This window comes from Salarias fasciatus, chromosome 13 (assembly GCF_902148845.1).
Source record: "Salarias fasciatus chromosome 13, fSalaFa1.1, whole genome shotgun sequence".
In the NCBI taxonomy this organism is placed as follows: domain Eukaryota; kingdom Metazoa; phylum Chordata; class Actinopteri; order Blenniiformes; family Blenniidae; genus Salarias; species Salarias fasciatus.
The window spans coordinates 10567037-10587397 of NC_043757.1; the positions used below are offsets into that span (position 1 = coordinate 10567037).

The 20361-nt window shown below is 42.1% G+C and overlaps 2 protein-coding genes across 2 annotated transcripts in view; one reads left to right on the forward strand and one right to left on the reverse strand.

Annotated features, from left to right (window-relative positions):
• The window catches only part of cdh23 (cadherin-related 23), a 202490-nt gene that overhangs the window by 19113 nt on the left and 163016 nt on the right, over positions 1-20361 (reverse strand). Inside the window, exons 28-37 of the mRNA XM_030105917.1 lie at positions 19858-19918; positions 19051-19199; positions 18377-18512; positions 17419-17807; positions 16936-17037; positions 16781-16783; positions 16321-16470; positions 15596-15724; positions 15225-15353; positions 14800-15027 (exon numbers count right to left, since the gene is read on the reverse strand). Coding sequence (XP_029961777.1) covers positions 14800-15027; positions 15225-15353; positions 15596-15724; positions 16321-16470; positions 16781-16783; positions 16936-17037; positions 17419-17807; positions 18377-18512; positions 19051-19199; positions 19858-19918 — 1476 coding nt within the window. The remainder of the gene's footprint in view (positions 1-14799; positions 15028-15224; positions 15354-15595; positions 15725-16320; positions 16471-16780; positions 16784-16935; positions 17038-17418; positions 17808-18376; positions 18513-19050; positions 19200-19857; positions 19919-20361) is intronic.
• Positions 1543-13776, forward strand: vsir (V-set immunoregulatory receptor). Its single transcript, XM_030105920.1, has 7 exons — positions 1543-1756; positions 8525-8911; positions 9082-9132; positions 9224-9334; positions 9588-9615; positions 10229-10404; positions 12067-13776. The coding sequence occupies exons 1-7, from the start codon at positions 1675-1677 to the stop codon at positions 12102-12104; spliced, it is 873 nt and encodes a 290-aa protein (XP_029961780.1). The 5' UTR covers positions 1543-1674; the 3' UTR covers positions 12105-13776.

Sequence of the window (20361 nt, forward strand, 5' to 3'; positions counted from 1 at the left end):
AGGTAAAACCCGTCTGACCTGCCAGATCCCTCCATCATGGCAGTTAAAAAGACTGACAATCTGGTTTGCATCCTCAGGCTTCAGTGGTTAAAGGAGCCATTATTGTCAAAACTACCGTAAAAAGAAAACACATCTAGGTCATACCTATACAAATGTGCTTTTTAGATTAGAAATGTATTACATGTTCCTAAAAATGAATAATTTCTTAGAATTTATGGTTATGGAATGTTAATTGCATTTATTTTGGAAATGGAATTTGTTGTTTTTGTAGTCGTGTAGTGAACTTCAATACTTCCAGTCTATTCTAGCATTGAAAATGTTTGATAAATTCCATCAAACATATGTTGAAATATTACTGTAGTCCTCTCATGAATACAAAAACATTTTACTTGTTTGGGTTGACTCTACTTGAAAATTCACCAAACTAAGTAGGGAGTGTGCTTCCCACCTAGGGAGTGGCCTTATGGGAAATGTTGGATTCAGTGTATTGCAAGTTTTTCCAGAGATTATGTCTCCAACCCTGAAAATCTCAAGCACAGGATTTCTCTAGGTTATCATTAAAAAAGAAAAAGCCATCACTGTCTGCAAAGTCCTTCCACATTTAGTCTCAAGTTCCTCGTAGTGTATGCTGGTATATTTGTATACACGGGCACAGAAACCAGTTGTGCTTTATTTAGAGGTTTCAGAGGTTAGTAACTCAAAGCAGTTAAGTTACTCAAGTGGAACTAGTTTTACATTGCTTAAATTGTACTCAGTTACAAATACAGTTACTTAAAAATACCAAAATAAAGTCAATCTCCTCAAAAACTACTTATAGTTATAGTAACTTTCTCACAGCAATGAGTTTCATTGTCAGGAGCTGGCTGCTGACCCATTTTACTTGTATATGTTGGCATTCAAAGCACATTTCTCAGGCCAACAATGGTTTACACATTAACCGCACATTTAATCTATTGACCTTTTTTTTTTTTTTTTTTTTACTGCTGTATCAAATTCAGGGTTGCAGTGCACTGTGTACACACTGCACAGGTCTTCAGTCCATCACTACTTTCTGTAACACAAACTATCATTCACACCTAAACAGACAATTCAGGCTCACTTAGTAGCCTCAACAGTATGTTTTCGGGGGGAACACATGCACAAGAACATGCAAGCTTTAAACTGAAAAGCTCCACTCAACTCCTCCAAGTAAACCTACATTTTATTTCCAAAGCTATTTCCTGAGTGGATATATTGTTTGTAATTTATTATTCTGTGCGGATGCTTTAAAGACTTTCTATAAGTGATTAATAAAGCTTTTCTATTTCCATTCTATTCGAGAAACACTCCTCAAAGCACCTAAAAATATCCCTTTCTTACAATCATGTGAGTATTTGTGACTCTTTCCTTCCAGCAGTGGCAGTTTCCAGACGGAACGTAGTTTCTGCTTGGAGGGGTGGGGCACAATTGAGGGAGAGGGGGCAGACGGAGAGTGACAGCGGGGGAGGAGCGAGTTTGACTTGTATCACATTGCTTGTGAGCATTACAGCTCAGAGGGCTCAAGTCCAGTTAGAGATTAAGAGGAGAAGCTGTCCTTTCTTTGTGTTGTGTTTTGGTATTAAGTAGGTTGGGGGGAAAAAGTCGGTTCTGATAGTTTTTAGTTTAACTTTACTTTTCTCGTGCATCCAGACAGCCATGGAATGGAAATTAACTCGTCGGATTTTGGGAAGGACGCGTGTGTTTTGCTTTTTCTACCTTCTGTTTTCCACAGCTGGAGGTAAGTGTTTAAAAAAAGCCCATCAGTCCTGTTTTACTGGCCCATGTGGCCATCGAGCGTGTGTGAACTTGTCAGTCACGTTTGAGTGACCAAACCACTGATTTAAAGCACTGATTTCTACCTGGACTCATTCCACTCATTGGAAAAAAAAAAAGAAAAAAAAAAAAAAGAAAACGCGCGTGAAAAAAGACTAACTTGGCTCACGTGCGCTAACTTTAAAGTACTTTAAACGTATTTGGGTTCCTCAAAAACAGCTATAAGAGCCTTAATACAGTATGAATCGAAACTGTTTATCGTATTCCTGTAATATTTCCTTGTTAGGAATATAACGATAATCATGTGTTTGTTTTTCGGAAACAGCTGGAGCGCCTCATTAACGCGCGTGCACGCACTAATGTGCCAGAAAGAAAGAAGGAAAACAAAAAAGCGGGTTAAGACATTTTGAAACTTTCCAGGTTTTGTCTTGTTGCTGTTTTTGTTTTGAGGCCAAACATCTGGCACGAAGCTGTTTGTCAGTCCCTCCCCGTGGGACGCGGTGAAGTGTAAATCCACCGTAAACTCAAACCAAGCGCGCGGCTGTTGACGCATGGAGGGAGAGGGAGAGGGAGAGGGAGAGGGAGAGGGAGAGAGAGAGAGAGAGAGAGAGAGAGAGAGAGAGAGAGAGAGAGAGAGAGAGAGAGAGAGAGAGAGAGAGAGGCGACTCCAGCCTGTGGTCAACATTTGGACCATGTAATGAAGGGAGGCATTTAGTGATCATTTAAAAGCAGAACAGGAAAACATTTCTAATATATAATGTAAAAATGTCTGTGTTTGGGGATGTAATCTTTTACTCTTTTACCAAGTTTTACTTCCATGGGTTATCTTTCTAAGCTTTCCTTTTTTTTTTTTTTTGTTTTGATTCCCAAAAGGATTCTGGAATTGCTTTAAGTTGAGCAACTGACTCCAGAGGAGAGAAGAGAAGCAGCTGTTGGCTCAAACTCTGAGGTTATCAGCTTTCAGCTGGGATTAGACTACTTGAGATAAACTGAGGCAATAGGTGTGAAGCCTATGTGTAATGTTTGCCTTCAGGCTGATGCATTTTGAACTAAAACATCTGTTATTTAAAATATGTTAAGATGTCATCTGATATTCTGAAAGCAATCCCTGTGACTCAGATTATTATGTGTAGGCCAAAGTATTTATTAATGTATCATTTTAAAGCACATGTAGAGTTTATAACTGAGTTAACTGGCCATTTAACAGTCCAAGGTAATCTTAAGAGGACCAACAAGTGAAATAACGTTAACTTATGAATATTAACAATTCTAAAGGATTTTCTTAGTTTGGTGTAAATATACATTTGTGCATCCCTCATAATCTTGCGATTTGTATTCTCCAAATGCGTTTTCTAAAGAAAAAGGCCAGGTTAGGCCGGCAAGCCACGTGTTTGACACCCCTGAGATAGGGACAAGTATAAGGCATTTGCCACACACCTTTTATTAATTTGCAATTTGTATTTTGTTGGAAATAATTTTCAGTGCCACCAGTGCAACCCCACTGTACAAAACACTCAGAGAGAAGACCTAACTGTGATATGCACGCACAATGAAACACCAACAACCCCATACAGAAAACACAAAAACAAATGACACCCAAGTCTTTATGATTCAGCCCATTTCTCACGTGAAAACAGTTTCAATTTGAGTTTAAATGAACCACTTTGAGCTGTGTGTCATTTAACAGGGCCTCCACTGAAAAATCATAACAGTTTTAAGATCATTTGGACTCTGGGTGCCGTTCTTTCAGCACGGTTAGGATGTCTTTGTTGGGGAGTTTCCTTCCTTTCAGCGTATGATGAAAACAGCTGTTTGTGCCACTGCCAGTAATGGGCTTCCACTGCACAAAATAGGACCGGAGAAAATCAGAGCAATAATCAGAGGCTCTTTTCCTCTCAAGTTTAGATAAGCAATTTGGTCTCTGGGGCACAATGGCCCAGTCCAGAAAAATGCCAAATGTTGTGTCCAGGATGTGGAAGGTCACTTTTCTTCCTGCTTGCTTTGATACCATGTCTCATATCAGTTTGTCTTTAGTGAGGTAAAAGTTTCTCTGGTCAACCTTATTGATGAGAAATGTGCTTTTGTGCAAACATTGTGAAGTCATGGACTGAATGACGTTAGCAGATAAAACACAACTACTGTTGTGACTCTGATGTATGAACTTCACCAGAGTCAGCGGCCTTCATGCTGGTGAGTTTCTGAACAGCACAAGGATTCAGCACTGACCTACACCTAACAACAGCCTTGAGTCTGTCTTGGTAACAAAACCTGTGACACAGTGAGACTGAATCAAATGTCTAATATTGATGTGAAAAGCAGTGAAAAAGTGAAAATGACTTTAGATGAAAAGGCATTTACACTTTCACACCAATTTCTCAGCTGTATCACTACTTTAGTAAATTCAGGAACAATAATGCAATCGTGTTGTAAGTAGGCTTACAAAACAGTCATTTCACAACTCCACGCATTTGTCAGTCTGTTGCGGGAAGTGAGGCTATGGGGAACAGGAAGACTGTTGCTGTGGCTGTACAGTGTGAACATACTAAGCTTGAGTTATCGCAATAATGTAGATTTTACTAATTGCTCTAACCAATGACACCAAGTTCTGAACATGATGACCTGCAGTGCAACTCTTCACCGCTTCCTTTAGGGATCACGACGACTGAATACCACAGTTGAACACTTCCTGTTGCTGAAAAGATGCATCGGTTTTCTGAAGCTTCAGCTGAAACTCCAGTGTGAGGACAGGTGAACCTCCTCTTGTGGGTTGGCAGTCTTTACCATTACAACAGTTGTGAAAAGAGTGAGTTGTTGCAAGGTGGCACATGCATGTGCACAGGTAGTGCAAGTGAAAGAAAACAAGTTTTACCAGCAGTCTATGCTCGGCGGGGGAGGTGGCCTGATGTGCTTTGGCACAACTTGGAGAAAACTAAACATAAATGAGTCGATGTTTAATTAATTCACACAGCCACACACTGCATGGCTGAATGAAAGCAAACTATCAGTGGCAACATGCCCTAAACAGGTGGCATCCAAGGCTTAAAACAATGGAGGGCCTGTTTCTGGGCCCTCGGGGGTTATTGGGATCCTGAGAACGGAGATCAGAATGGGAAATGTAGCTCTATAATACAGCCAAAACACAGATGTGTGGTGCATGCACAAGACAAAAAAAAAAAAAAAAAAAAAAAAAATCCTGTTTGTTCAAGACAAAAGCCAAGCTTGCCGTCTACAGGTTCTTTTACAGTTTCCAACCACATCAAGAAAGCTCAGGTAGTGCGACACCGGTAAACAGGAAAAGCCCGGTCTTGTCAGTAAGATATACTCAACCTACATCTCGTGTGCAGTTTTGTTTATTAGGTGGAAGGTTGCCAAATATTCAACCTTTAAGTAAATAATCTCCCACTTCTCCCCTCTATCATAATTCTTATCAAATGCAGACGGGACAAGAGAGAGTAACCTGAAGTGGAAAAGAAGGGTGGGGCGAAGGTGAAACTGGAGAGGAGATGGCCTTCTTCCCTATTGTCTCACCGTGTAGGCAGGAAAAACCGTGGATCACAGTTTCACTTTAATCACCCTTCCTGCTCTTCCTATCGCTTTTCCCAGCTCACAATGGCCTGTGGAGACAAGTTCAGCATGTGTGTCTCAGAGTGTGCAACACGCTCTCACTGTATACCCAGCTAATCAAAGAGCTGCGTATCCTACCCAGCCGCCACTTGGAACTGATATTGACATTTACTCTCAGGCAATTTGTGTGCTTCCTCATTATAGTTGTCACCGGCCCAAGAGGCTCCCACACGGTGCATCTGCTCAACAGCAGCAGCCAGATGAGTGGCTGCTGATGGATACAAGAAGCTACACTCATATTGTGGGGTCATCTAAACCTCCATGCATCCTCCAGTTCAATGTGTGACTTCTTTCACATCATTAGACAATTGACCAGCTGACTATTGAAAAAAAAAAAAAGGTTGTCAATTGTTTTTGAAGCAGATTTTGACATTCCTCACATGGTTCAAGATAAAATACACTTTTGGATTTAATTACACCGTGCATCTTCTAAAACACTGCAAGTAAGTCAGAGTCGCTGTGCGCTGTGTCGATCTCAGCTGCCTATGTCTTCAGGCCGCATCTTGGACATACTGCCAGAAACTACTTGGAGAAAACCTATGCATCATTGCACACACAACTAGAATATGAAAAAAAAAATCTAAATAAATATTTTCAATGGTGCTTGTCCAGAAAAATTCATAGTTCAGTTAAAAACTTGCAGCTATTATACAATATAACCAGTGCCAGAGGTCCTGAGGTCAGCCCAGGACTCAGTGGAGAGATGGTCTGTGAATGGATTGAGGTCGCCCAAGAAGAGCGAGTGGACATTTCAGAGAACAGCAGTGTCAACTTCTTCACCTGGACTGAGTGGGAAAGAAGATGGGATGTAAATCTCATAAGTCTTGACTTTGAGCATGGGAGTGAAAGTTGCAGCGACTGGCTGCAATGACCCCCCTAAATAGGATCTGCAAAATAGACCATATTCATCTAAAACAAGATAAAATTCACTTCAACTGATGGACAGGTCTGATCAGAGAGATTATAGTAAAATAATGAGAAGCAGTTGATACATTAAATGCACCAAGGTTCCAAAAGTAATTTAATTTTTCTTACAAAGGCTGGGTTGTGGTTGTTTGCTGCTCTTCTCCTTCCCTTTTCCTTCTAAATACAAGATTTGATGATCTTTGTGCTCTCAGATCAACAATTTTACTTCCCTTTGTAGCCTTGAATTTATGTGAAGTTAAGATTTTGAGGCAGTGAACTATAAAAGACAAAATTACATTACTGTGGGAAATACTGATGGTGTATTTTTTTTCTTTTTTACAGCTTCATAATGTTTTAGACAGTGTGAATAATCAATGAATCAAATAGATTAATTCACACTGTAAATGATTTTTGGGAACTGGTTTCAGTCTGAAAAAAAGACGTGTGCAGAAACATCGCCATGAAGTGATCATGTTGAAATCTTTTGTCGACATTTAGTTAATTTTGATTGATTTGTACAGTAACTAGAGGTCAGTAATAACCACTGAAATCATTTTGCTGCAGTAAGCCATCCTAATAAGGAGCCAGCAGAGGTGCAACTGGTGAGATTTTCAGCTCAAAGCCGTGAGAAACCTTTCACCTTTAAAGAGAGAGGGGCCAGACAGAATGGTTTGGGTGGAGGAGTGTTCAGGATGGCTCAGGAAGGAAGTCCACTCCTTAAATTCTCGCTCTGACCACCCCCTCCGCTAATGCACGACCTATGATTTGCTGGGCCGCGGCATACTGTATGCACATGCAGGCACAGTTCATTTTCACCGCAGTCCACCCCCCCTGCATACTTGTAATTCACATGCATACGCACAACCTTCCTGTTCTTTTTGCACAACAAAGCATTCTTGGATACTAAAACCACAGCACAATCTGTTACAAAGAGTGGTAATGATCTATTTAACTACGCAAAGCCAGAGAAACAGTGTAGATAAGTTGCTGAGCAGGCTGCATATATATATATATATACTGAAGTATTTCTTTGCGTGGGCGCGTTTCATAGCTGCATTGTCAGTTTTTTTAAGTGGGGTATGATTTAAAGAGAGGCTTCACACTATGTACACAACAGAAATGTTTATTTTATGGTTTTATTGCAATGTAATAAGCACTAAAAGAGTAAATGTATTCATGCATGTCAATACTGCAGAGGAGAATTGAGAGCAGGATGTGGTTTTTCTGTGAGATGCGAGAGTGAGAAAGACATGCGATATGTAAAGGAACATCTGACAGCTGTCTGGTTGTCTTCCTGATTGCAGAAAGAGAGGTACATACAGATAATTTGTGCCACTGTACAGTCTTCAGGGAACAAAGTAACATTTCAGCGTATTTAATGGGCAACAATAACTTGTAGCGTCTGCAGTGTTGCAGAAAGTGATCAAACAGAAGATTCGTATGATAACTGCACTGTGCATGGCTTAACAGCAAGATGTCAAATGATTTCGTCTATATATTTCTGTAGCTAACTGAGAGAAACAGGCAATTTAACTCCCACAGGAGGCTAGTATAGTTATTTTAGTCCTATTTCTAACCACACTTTGAATAGACAGAAATAAACTGTGCTGACCCAAAGGCACAAAAAAACAGGGCGAGGCAATTATTGCGAGTTGGATCTGAAACCGTGCTGAAGTCGGTTGTTTTACAATTACTCCTGGCACTGTAAATATTTGTGATACAGCACATGGTGCCAAACAGGAACCTTAAGGCACATGGCTGTAACTACCACAAGGTTTAGTTGGTGTGTGTGTGGTTGTGGCGTCTCTGTTGGTTCTGGGAGGGACTGGCGTCTTGTTCAGGGTGAACCCTGCCTTTAGACTGCACTCTGTTGTGTACTTAACCTGAACAAAGTGGGTAAATAAGATGGATGGATGCGATGAGAAACCACACTTTCTTGAACAAAAGAATGTGAAAAGTTTTCATAACACATCATCATGTGCCTGTATTGTCCTCACTGGCCTACATTTAAATATATTCATCAAAAGGTAATTTCAATATTCGCTGTATACTTTATCTTTGCTTCAACTCAGTTGGAATTGGCTCCAGTCTGTGTAACCCCAAGCAGGACGGATGGATGGAAGTATGACAGGAAGTCGACAAGTAAGAACCTGCATGTTCTACCAACATTGTCTGATTATGTTTTTTCTGTCTTTTTCCGAAGGGGAGACATCCACGCTGACCGTTTCTTCACCCCACCAGCTCTACTCTTGCCCGGAGGGAGCCACTGCCAAACTGGTGTGTAACCAGAGGGGTGCAGCTAAGCACCCTACCGATGTTCTGAGACCCATCTGGCTTTTCACACCTCACTCTGAAAAGCACTGCTCGGGATCCACTGGCCCACGCAACATCCATCACCGCAGCAACCACACCTTGCCGCCGGGATTGCACTTTGGTCATGGAGACCACAATTTATGGATAGTCCTGCAGAATGTGACCCGCGCTGACCAGGGGCGTTACTGCTGTATGCTCCTCGACACTGTTGGGGGACATCAACATGTTGAGATTCTGCAGAAGCCCCACAGCCATATTATTCTTCATGTTACAGCACGTAAGAACTATTCATGTATTGGTGTGAATGTGCAGTAACTTACTCAAGTCTTCTGCAAGTTTGAAAGTAGGCCGTGGTTTCGTCTTCATCATGTGGTCTGATTGAGATCTTTAAAGTTTTTGCCTAAACATTGTGGTGAACAATTCAACAGTGTTAATTATCTTTTGCAGGGAGAAATGGAACTCAGAACTGCACTGTGCTGGATCCCACACCCACTGATGGTATGAAATCTCATTTTAGCATTCATAGCCAATGGATGACAGGCCAGTTATTCTGTTTATTTAACTCACAGTCTCTTGGTTACTTCCCCAGACTCCGTGCCAGTGGTCTTGGCCATAGCTGCCTGCCTCTTGGCTGTGGTCTCCCTGCCTCTTATTCTGGTGCTTGTGTACAAACAGAGGCAGACTGCCCAGTCGAGCAGACGTACGTACCGCTGATACACACAAACGAGCCCGCACACACAGACAGTGATCCCATTTCCATGTCCATGCTAAGGGTCAAATCTAAATCTATCACCCTGGGGTTCCCATAGTGTTTGTTCTCACAAATGCTTCCTGTCACTGAGGTGCATTAACAGTACTTCATACAGTAGGAAATACATTCACACTCTATCTGTAGGGTTCCGCTGTGTTTCATTTTGCTCACAATGGCCCATTTCCTGTTTCCCCTCTCCCAGGTGCACAAGAGCTGGTGAGGATGGACAGGTATGTTTTCCCACAGTCTTGTCCTGTAGCTGATTTCTCGGCTTCAAACACACAGCTGCTGCCTCACAAAGATGTTCTACAATGATCGTAAACATTTCTAATAAAATGTCTTCTTTAAGGAATAGAATGAGTGCATTTCAAAGTGTGGGTCAGAGACCTCCAGGGCACTGCTTTTAAATTTTCAGAATAAATAATGATCGAAACAAATATGCGGAGGATATCGATTATTTCAGGGAAACACATTTCTAGTAGACAACTAGTAGCTGCATCACTTGTAGAAGAGGTGGTGGGGTGGGTCGGGCATCCTTCCACATTTGAAAAACTTTTCAGTTACAAGGTTGCTGCACCTTTTTTTTCTTCCAAAAGTAATCTTAAATAATCAATGCAAAAATTCTGACTTTGAGGCTGCATGCACACAGTCTCATGGCTATCATTTTGGTACAATGCTCAATGTTCATTACTGCAGAACAACACACCAAGTGTAAATGCCTTCACTGCAAAAGCAACATAGCCTCTTAATGTCTTGAGCAATGAAGGAGTTTTGCAAGAGGTTATTGGGTCATGTCACTGATCAAAACACTTCTCTTTTTTTTTTCTTGGTCTGTGTCTTCAGTGAGGCTATCGGCCATGAGAACCCCGTGTTTCTGGGAGGATCGCCACATACAAAGACCCGCACTGTTTCTCAGATCATGACGAGACAGTCATCTGAGACAGGCCGCCACCTGTTGTCCGAGCCTGGAACTCCGCTTTCCCCTCCTGCACACGGTGACGTGTTCTTCCCGTCAGAAGGTAGGGCATCCACAAAAGAGGACACTCAGAAACATTGCAACAAAAACTTACGACCAAGGCAGAAACTGACGCGATGGACCTCCGACTGGCTAAAACCGTAGCACTTACACAACAATGTGAGATTTCTCACTTCCCGAAAGACTCATTTACATGGCTAAGTGGGCTTCTTTTCACAGTGACTGCACGATCTCCTCTGAAGAAATACCTCTGACTTTCTCCACTTTCATTTCACTCAATGTATGTAAAAATGTACTTTAGCGGAGAAGAGGCGTATTACAGAATAATGTAGTTTTGGAAATGGTGTTTTAAAATGCACTCTCACAATGGTTAAATACTCTGGTGCAATCGAAGAAAGACCCTGACTTTATACACTTCCTGAGTTAGTCGGCGGCATTGGTGGAATGTGTTTCACATTCCAGTGAAAAATTGCATGCTCACACTCAGAACAGCTGGGTTGAGTCTGACATTACGAAGACATTGGGTGTTTAATGCCCCCACACACACACACATAGCTGAAAACACCTCCTTACACTGTCATCATCTGACTTGTTGTCATCTTATTTGCAAGTCTTTCTCCACCCATCAGCACACTCATTTAGCACTAATGGGCCCCTTCGGTCTTTTTCTCTGAGTGAACTTGAAATAACACTTGGACATTAGCCACGGCGAAGGGGTTCAGTCCGTCGTGTTTTTCTACCGATTCCTGAGGCACCTGTACCGACATTCCAGACATACTGAGCACAGTCTTGGATGGAAAGAGTAAAGAATGGCCCACTGATACCATCGGATATGGTATTTCTGAGACCTTAAACAGTCTAAAGATATAAAGGTAGAATTTGGCCATCCTGCTGGTCAGTTGAGAAGTTATACTTTGACTTTACATAAACAAAATATCTCAAATGTCTGATGAAATTGGCAGAAAACTGTTATTACGTTCTGCTTGATGCAATCTCAAATGAAACCAGTGTTTCCCCTCAAAAGCCCCCTTTTCACTGTTTAAGCAGTTTTAACTCACTTTGTACTGCTGCTCTCTTTTACCAGTTTACTAATGGAAACAGCTGCAATGTGAGGTTCAACATACTGACAGGGTGAGATGAGGGGTTGAGTCATCCTCAGTCTACCGACTGAGTCACAGCCACCACAATGCTCTTGCAAAAAAAATGCCTCAGCATCACATTTTTTTTTATATTTCTCAAAGCAGATTTTCTCGGCCTCGGTTCATTTCCTTCAGTGGTCCACAGATCTTATATACAAATATGCAGGATTGTTTACTGCCATAGGTTTCGTGCAATGTGGATCAAATCTTCACTTCTTTTTTTTTCTTCTTCATGTTTTTCAGCTTGTTAAATTCCAGTCAGCTGACATTCAGCTTAGCGGAATTAAATGAGCTGCACTTCCTCGTTATCTTCAGCATCCAGCAACTCGGACTCTTCTGCTTTTCATAGGTTTCCATTGAAATGGACCTTTTTCTGTTGTAGGCGGTTTGGAGAAAGAACTGCTGTCATTACACTTTAGACAACATCTGTGACATTTCGGACAGGAAGTGTAATTTTAAATGTTCAACCACTTTCGTGTCTATTTTTCACATATCAGCACAGAGATGTGAAATGTGCCGTTGGTTTATATATTCTCACTGACGTGACACGTTTTGTTCTGTTTCAGACACCATCCCCGAGTCTCCAGACTTTCTGCAGATTTAAAGGGGAGTGAACCTCCTTTCATCGCTCTTTCTGCTGATCAGGAAACGGTCCTGCAATTCTTTTCCTGTACTCTCTGCCTCCAGAGCAATGTCTGTTTCACAATAACCACTCCCGGGACTGTGGCCTGCAAACTGTCTGGACCGCAGGGGGGGGAAACGACGGCATTCTTGATTCCAAAACTATGTCCACCTGCAACAACAGCTGGAGGCCAGAAGCAGACTTTTGCTTTTGACCACTTTGGATTCCGGCAGCGGCTCGGCTGGTGTTCGCTGTTCCTTCCAAATGCATTAGAGGGCTCCTTGAACATATAGCGTCGCTGTATGATTCTACACATGAGCCCACACTGCTGGCATTAGTGGTTGACAGTGAGGCTTGATCGACACCAAAGTTGGTACAAACTTGTGCTCGTTTGGTTTGGTTTGGCGAATCTGTTATGAAATCTGAAAGTCATAAAGCAGAAAAACCTGTATTCTGTCCAAATACTGTCACTGATACAATCTGCATGTGGTGGAAAGCAGAGCAACAAGAGAAATGTGTAAGATTAAATGCATCCATACATATTTTCTCAAAGACACAGTCTTCAATGTGAAGAACACATATTTTTGTGACAATCATGGCAGATTGGCAACTGATACTCTCCTCACATCCCTCAGAGTGTAATTAGTGGTCCATCCTGAGGTGTGCGCTCACCAGAGAAGCCCTATTATTTTTAAACAGGCTGGCAGTAATTTGTTTCATGGCATTACTTTGTTCCACTGAAGTCTTGTTTTTGGTCTTGACTGTTTTTTTTTCCTTCATATCTTTTTGCTACCTCGATTACTGTCAGCTCGAAATATTTCTTCCTCTACTGTCAGAAATGCTGCACTTTACTGTGGCCTTAAATATAAGCGCAAAGTGCTAAAAAACTGCAACAACTATGTATCTTGCTGATGGTTGTGCTTATGTACATATTGATAATAAAGTGTAAAAACATTGTATTATGAATGTAGCCTTACGGATACATAATATAAAACCAGGAAAAACCGATCACTGCCACCACAATGCTGTTAAGTGCACATTTTTTTTCTCTGGGTTTCACTGTGGTTATGTGTATTTAAAAGTATTAATTCCTGTTTTGCGTGTGCAATGAGACTGATAAGAAAGCAAAGGTTTTGAAATGTTAAACAAACACCAGTCGTGTCACAGTGGATTGAGCCTTAACAAAAACAAACAAAGCAGAGGTAAATGTAAATGACTGTTGTGTTAAGAGTAGTCGTGTGATGTTGTCAAACCACAAATGGGTTTGCATTTCTTTCAGGCAGAAGTAAAATGCATGAGGCAGGTTCTCAGTGTAAGTGATCTCCAGAGTGATATGCGCAGCAGGTGTGTAGGTCAGGGTGTAACGTATGACTGTTTCCTTCATTTTTTGTAAAGAAACTGTTTATTATTTGTATTTTCCAGTGTTTCGTTTGCATGTGTGTGTGTGTGTGTGTGTGTGTGTGTGTGTGTGTGTGTGTGTGTGTGCACTTAAAAGTGCGGGGTATGTGTTAACTCGAGTGCAATTGTTCATTTTTATACTGCAGAATGCTTGTATTGGAACATGAATGCAGTGGATGCATGTTTATTCTGTACATTGCTTTTAAATTGCCCTGTTAGTAGTTTGTATAATAAAGAGGAGCTCTTAAACTTTAAAGCCTTGTGTCTAGTCTCTGAAAAGCATTGTTCCTTTCAAATGGCTGGTCTCCAAGACTATTACTACACAAGGACGCGCTGCACTAGCTGTCTAGGGAGCCATCGCAGACAGAACAAGGCTGTTCCACTTGTGTGCCTCTAGGATGGTGCACACCAGAGGGAGACTGGCATTGAGAAGAGAAAATGATAAAACAAACTTAGCTTTGAGTTTTATGAGAGGAGACGGAAATCTTGATGGGCGGAGGCTGAGGTCCTCTGTCTGGAGCTATTCCTGTATTCTTACGTTTGCTATTTATACCAACAAGAACTACATTTCTACCAATGTGTACCACTCATGTTTTCACGTGTAGTCTAGACGAACATCAAAACAAGTGTCACAAGACAATGGAGGCGGTTCATGTGATTGACATAAACCGTACATACTTCCCTCTGCCTGTGCACAGAAACACGCTGAAAAACATTTAAAGCGACGTTCATCTTCCTGTTTTGAGAATAAGGTACATGGCTTTCCTGTTGGCTGAAAGCAGTGTTTCTTAGGTGTCAACACCCAGTTAACCATCAAGAGATTAAGCGTAGACCAAGTATATTCCTCTAATTCATTGCACGCCTCTCGGAGACTTCAGTGGTTCCACTGGTGCTACTTCAGTGGCTTCTCGGTGTCCCTTGAGGGAGCTTCAGTGAGCAGAGGGGTCTTCAGGCTTTTCCTGCTCTGAAGCTGCCAAAAGGAGATTTGCACACGCGAAAGGAAACCATAAACAATTTCTGCAATCGACAGCATACCTGGAAAACCTTTATCAAGGAAGCCTGTTTTTGCATGTTGGTGATAGTGTGTGCACCAGTGGAGGTCAACACTAAAAGAAGGGAGCTGGGAAAAAAAAAATGGCTGGGAACCACCGGTCTAATTGCTCACAGCTTTTTAGACATTAGAAGGGGAAAAAATAGCAAAATAATAATTTAGCTAAACACCACACTCCGAAAATATAAATGACTTGATTAATGGTGATTGATGTTTGCCGTATCTTACCGAGAGAGGAGGGGTACCGTCGTCTTCCACTGTGACGGTGAGCCGGTACTCCTGTTGGCGCTCTCGGTCTGGAGGGGCGGGCCGTGTCACCATCTCTCCGGTCACTCGGTCCATGCGGAAAGTCAGGTCCTGGTTTCCAGCAGTGATGTAATAAAACAGCATGGCGTTGGGCCCGATGTCTTGGTCAGTGGCCATCACACGGAGCACAGATGTTCCTCCGCCAACATTCTGCAAAACACATTTTAAAATGGCACTTCTGGGGATTTCCTGCGAGTAAGCAAATAATCACACTGTGCAAACCGACAATCGCAGACTGTTCAGCTTATTTTTCAATAACTAGAAACACAGTAATATCAGTAGCCTTCACATTTAACGGTGAATCGGACAGTGAACCCGCTTCATGTGCTGTGATTGTGTTTTCCGACCTCACTTATGCTGACGTTGTAGCCCCTCTGGCTTTCAATAACAGGTGCATTATCATTGACGTCCAGGATGTTGATGGTGAGCGAGTGGTCTGTGTGTCTGGGAGGAGAGCCATTGTCGAGGGCACGCACCTGGAACAAAACACAAAGAAAGCTGAACGTGTCTGCTCTTCTTTTATGTTATTAAATATCATAAAGGATGTTAATATGGAAAAAAAAAAACAATGGTTTTGCAATGTTATTATTTAACTGTAATGTCTCTTCATCATACTCTGTCAAAAATTTACTTATAGAATATATATTTTCATAGAATAATGACTGATTGCTGATGACATGTTACTGCCATCATGACCAGACGTGGATTACAGGCTGACCCTCAGTAAGTAGCGGTCCACTGACTCCCTGTCCAGGGGCGCGTTGACGTACACCTCCCCATAAGTGTTGTTCACCGTCTTGATCTTGAACACATCCTCCATGTTTCCTGCCACCAGAGTGAAATTGACCTGAAAGAGTGAAATTAGTTGGAATTAGCGAGCATAAAAATAAAACATCAGACTGTGACTGACTGGAAATTTCACATCCCTACAACAACGCAACTGCTGAGCATTGTTCAGAAAAAAAAATAGTGTCAAGGACATCCAAGGTAAAAAAAAGGAAAAAAATATACATTACAGAACAGAGTAAAGAAATCGCAACAGACAGACAAGTCATGGTTGTGTTATTGGAGAGAAGAAATGCAGAAGCAGGTTGTATGTTGCTGTCAGACACACAAGGTCAACAACATTATGTAGCAGCGTGCACAATGCATCATGGGAAGAAGCCTGGGAAAAAGTGTGCTGACGGCAACTCAAGTTGTCCACTGTGCTGAGATGACAAAATCTAAGTCTGCTGAAGTGAAGCTGAAGGTTTATTTGAAATTTTTTACAACAGGTTGTTAATTGTACTGCAATTGTAGAAATACAAAATTATTATGTAGAAAACATGAAGAAGTGTAAAAACTACAACTGAGGCGAGCATCACTTACTGTTGAAATGCTTGGAAATTTCACCATTACCAGTGTTTTGTTTTCATAATAATTACCATCTTTTCCAATCCTCACCAATCCATTTGATCCAGCATCTTTATCCCTTCCCAGCACTACTGCCACCTTCTTTCCCATGGGAGTGTCCTCTGGGATGTCCACCGAAGTGTCAGACGTGATGTCAAATTCAGGACTGTTGTCGTTCTCGTCCAAAATGGTGATGGACACCTGCGAGCAGATCAAAGTCAAAGGTTCTCCCACGGATGAAACTGTAATTTGGCTTTACTTACAGGACAGTCAGTAGTTTCAACGTACTTTACACCCTCATGCAATCACACACACTCACACACCAGTAGTGATGGCTGCCATGCAAGATGCTCACACACTGAGGAGAAGCTTGAGGTTCACAGTCTTGCTTATTGACATTTCAACATATGGAGAATGCAAGATGCCAGAATTGACAAACTTGATATTGGAAGACGACCTACTCTACTGACGGAGTCACTTAATTTCAGCATTCAGGAACATAAAATCTCACCTTCTGCAGGTCCAAAGACAGATGCATTGAAAAAAAGAGCAATGCTGTTAGATTTTCTAAAACAGAATGGACATAACATATGCAGTAATGAATTCCAAAATGCACTTTCAGGAGAATGTAAGAGCTGAAACAAACTTCCGAGTGAAGTATCTTACCACAGTGGAGTCTTTTTTTGGCCCTCCATCGTCAGCTACAACAGTCAAGGTGTACATGTCTCCCTTTTCTCTATCCAGCAGGCCTGTCACTGTGATCCGGCCCTGAAACATCAAACACATCCGTACATGTATCCATCTGCATAAACATCCCATAAAGAATGGAAATTCCCGTGACAGAAAGGACGGAAACACAGTAAGCTAACAAGTATCATACAAATCAACAAAAAAAAAAAAAAAAATACCCATTTCTATTTATCAGAGGAATCAAATGACTTCAAAGCTCACAAGTCCTTTGATCAGCTTACAGGCGTGAGAGTGCCTTAAATCACAGAGGAAGAGGTGTTGTTGAATCACAGTGTGGTTAATAGACGAAGCCTATTTGACAGAAGGTGGGTGTACTCTTTGAAGTGTACAAAAGAGAAGGCATGCCCATGGCGCTCATATGATCAGCACTCTTCACCCTGCAGCAGCTGCCTTGCTCACCGTGACGCTGTCGATCTTAAAGAGAGCCAGGGCGGCGGGCGAGGTGTCGGGGTCGAAGCGGTAGGTCAGCTGGTTCAAGTTGTCGGCGGACTGGGCCTGGACCTGAACCACCTCTGTGCCCGTGGCGATGTTCTCGCGCAGAGACGCTTCGTAGCCGGCGGAGAAGAAGGCCACGGCCTCGTCCAGCTCGTTCAGCAGGGTGACGTAGACGGTGCAGAAGCCCTGGTGAAACGGCGGGGCCTGGTCGGTGGCGGAGATGTTCATCAGATAGGTGGTCTTGGTCTCGTAGTCCAGGTAGTCCACGGTGGTAACCAGACCGGTGCTCACGTCCACCTCGAACTTGCGGTCGGAGCCGGAAACCAGTGCATAGGCAACTGACCCGCCATCACCTGAAGGAGACGACAGAGGTTTGGAGAGTAGAAATGGTCACAACATCTTTGAATAAAGTGTTCATCAGTGAAAGATTATGACCTGATAAAAATCAGAACAGACAGATTTCCTGTAGTTATGTTTAATTCAACACAGTTGTCAACACAGACGTGCTGGCTATGTTTTGTTGCTATATTTCAGTATTAGGCCTCAGTTCACTGTTTTGGAAAAAGCATGTCACGGCATCAAATGTGTCATAACACGTCTAAGCAACACTTCACAGCACGGGAAGTCAGGAGAGGAAGTTTGCACCGTTAGCAGAAGTTTTGAGATAATCTGCAGTTGCAGCAAATACAATGTATTGAACATGTCAAAAGAAAGAAAAGAAGTAATGTTTACCTGTGGAAGGACACCCACTAGTGTTTGGGTAGGTGAATTTCAAACTTATAACAGTGCTGGTTTAAAGTCATGGGTCAGTCAAAATGCTACAGTTTATGATGTTTTGACAACAGAGGATTCACTAACAGGAGCTGTTATCAGGTTTTAGAGTCACCTCTCCTTCTTTATTTGGACCTGAGAGTGAACTTACCAGTGTCCGGGTCTGTGGCACGCACCACAATCACAGAGGTGCCGATGCCAGCAGTCTCCCTCAGACCCAGACGGTTGTACTGTTGCTGGGTAAACACCGGCACCTCGTCGTTGGCATCGTCCACGTATATGATCACCTGAGGAAATAACACTGGGAATGTAGCATGAGAATGACAGCGCATGCAGCTCACAGTTGTTGTTTTGTTTAAACCCAGAAGTCAGACAAAAAAGTTGTTTTCTGTTTTTCAGACTGCTGCAGAACATTTGACAACCTCACAGCGAGCAAAGCCTTTGACCACTGGCGCCCCCTCAAGGAGGTTCCGGAAACTCCAAGTTGGGAAAATTTCAGTTAACCAATTAAGCCCTGAGCCAGGCTCTCTCTTTAGGGCTGAATGTGATTATAACTAATTAATACGATGAGATTATTATCACCTGTGATCAATGTGCATGCATTAAAAAAAAAAAAAAAGAGAAAGATAAAAAAGCTTGAAAGAAAAGCGATCACCAAGGACAGACGCAAACCTTGACTCATTCTTCAATAGACTCACCTTTATGCTTGATATAAACATTTTACATATGTATAAAGCATATTGCAATACATCTTTATGTGCACAGGTGTTTGTTTGCGGCTGATATGTTTTTTTTCCTCCACTCCACCTCTGGTCTTGCTCTTACCCTCACAGAGCTCCTCATGCTGCCTTCGTCACTGTTGTAAGCCTCCACCTCCAACATATGTGAGCTGCTGGTTTCTCTGTCCAGAGCCCTGGGGCCTCTCGTCACCAGCCCGGTCTGCCTGTCTATGCCGAACAGCTTGTTGCTGTTCCCTGCACGCATGCATTCACAAACATGAGCGCGCGTACAGACGTACAGAATCAAAGACAGGGGGCAAGCGAGACAAGCCAGGGGATTTTCACGAAAACCAGCCGTTTCAGCAGAACATGTTTTCTCTGGGTTCAGCCGTGAGCTGGGGCTTTTCGTGTGGTTTGATCTCCCTGTGTGTGCATGGATTTTCTCCACTTTTCACCCACAGTCCAAAAACGTGCACGAGACTAATTGGTGCCACTCCATTCGCCGTGGGCGTGAACATAAATGTGTATGATTGTCTGTTTCTCCTGTAATGTGGAGAGTTTTCTCTTCCTACACACACTGCCTCCAGCACATCGCAACCATGTATTGAATGAGGCAATTTAGAAAATGAAGGGATTGGTTCATCTCATGAAATTTTTCCTTTGATTACAGGTCGGGTAATTTCAGTAGCTGACATTGTAAATTAACTTGCTGGAAGAAGATGTAATTGATACCAGTTTAACTTGTCGGAAAAACAAGATACAATGCTTGGAAATGAGGAATCACCAAAGTTCTGCATCCGGAAGATTAGCTCAGTAAAGTTTATGTTGTGTGCACTTTTTAATGAACATCTGCATTAAAATGATTTAGGCTGCTGACCAAGAAGACTCTTTTAAAATCCAGTGTGACACTCACCAGTGAGGATCCTGTACAGAACTCGGCCGTTCTCTCCCTGGTCTGCATCTGTAGCTTGAACCTACGAAGAGAAAAAATATTTGTACTTTCTTTAAAAATGAACAAGAGGAACTTGGGGCACGACCAAAGTACAAAATGTAAACACACGTCCAGCTTTACTTAACAAATCAGCAGGAGCAGTTTTGAAGTTTCTAACTAGTAATTTTACGGCGTTATAGCAAATGCATTCAAGAGCTACCATGATTCATTAGCTGTAACATTTTTATTAGAGACTTTCATAGAGAGTTTCATAGGTAACAGTAATAGGTAACAGTCATGAGTAACAGTAAATCTTCTTGCATTATTAGATAACGTTACATCTCCAGTGAACTTTTTTTTCTTGAATGATTACATGACTTTTGCATGCAGATGGATGAATGCATACACTTTCTCATTCCCCACACATTCACTGGTGCCCGGTGTTTTGTTGCCACAACAACTCCTTTGCAGCTTGGCAGAGAGAAA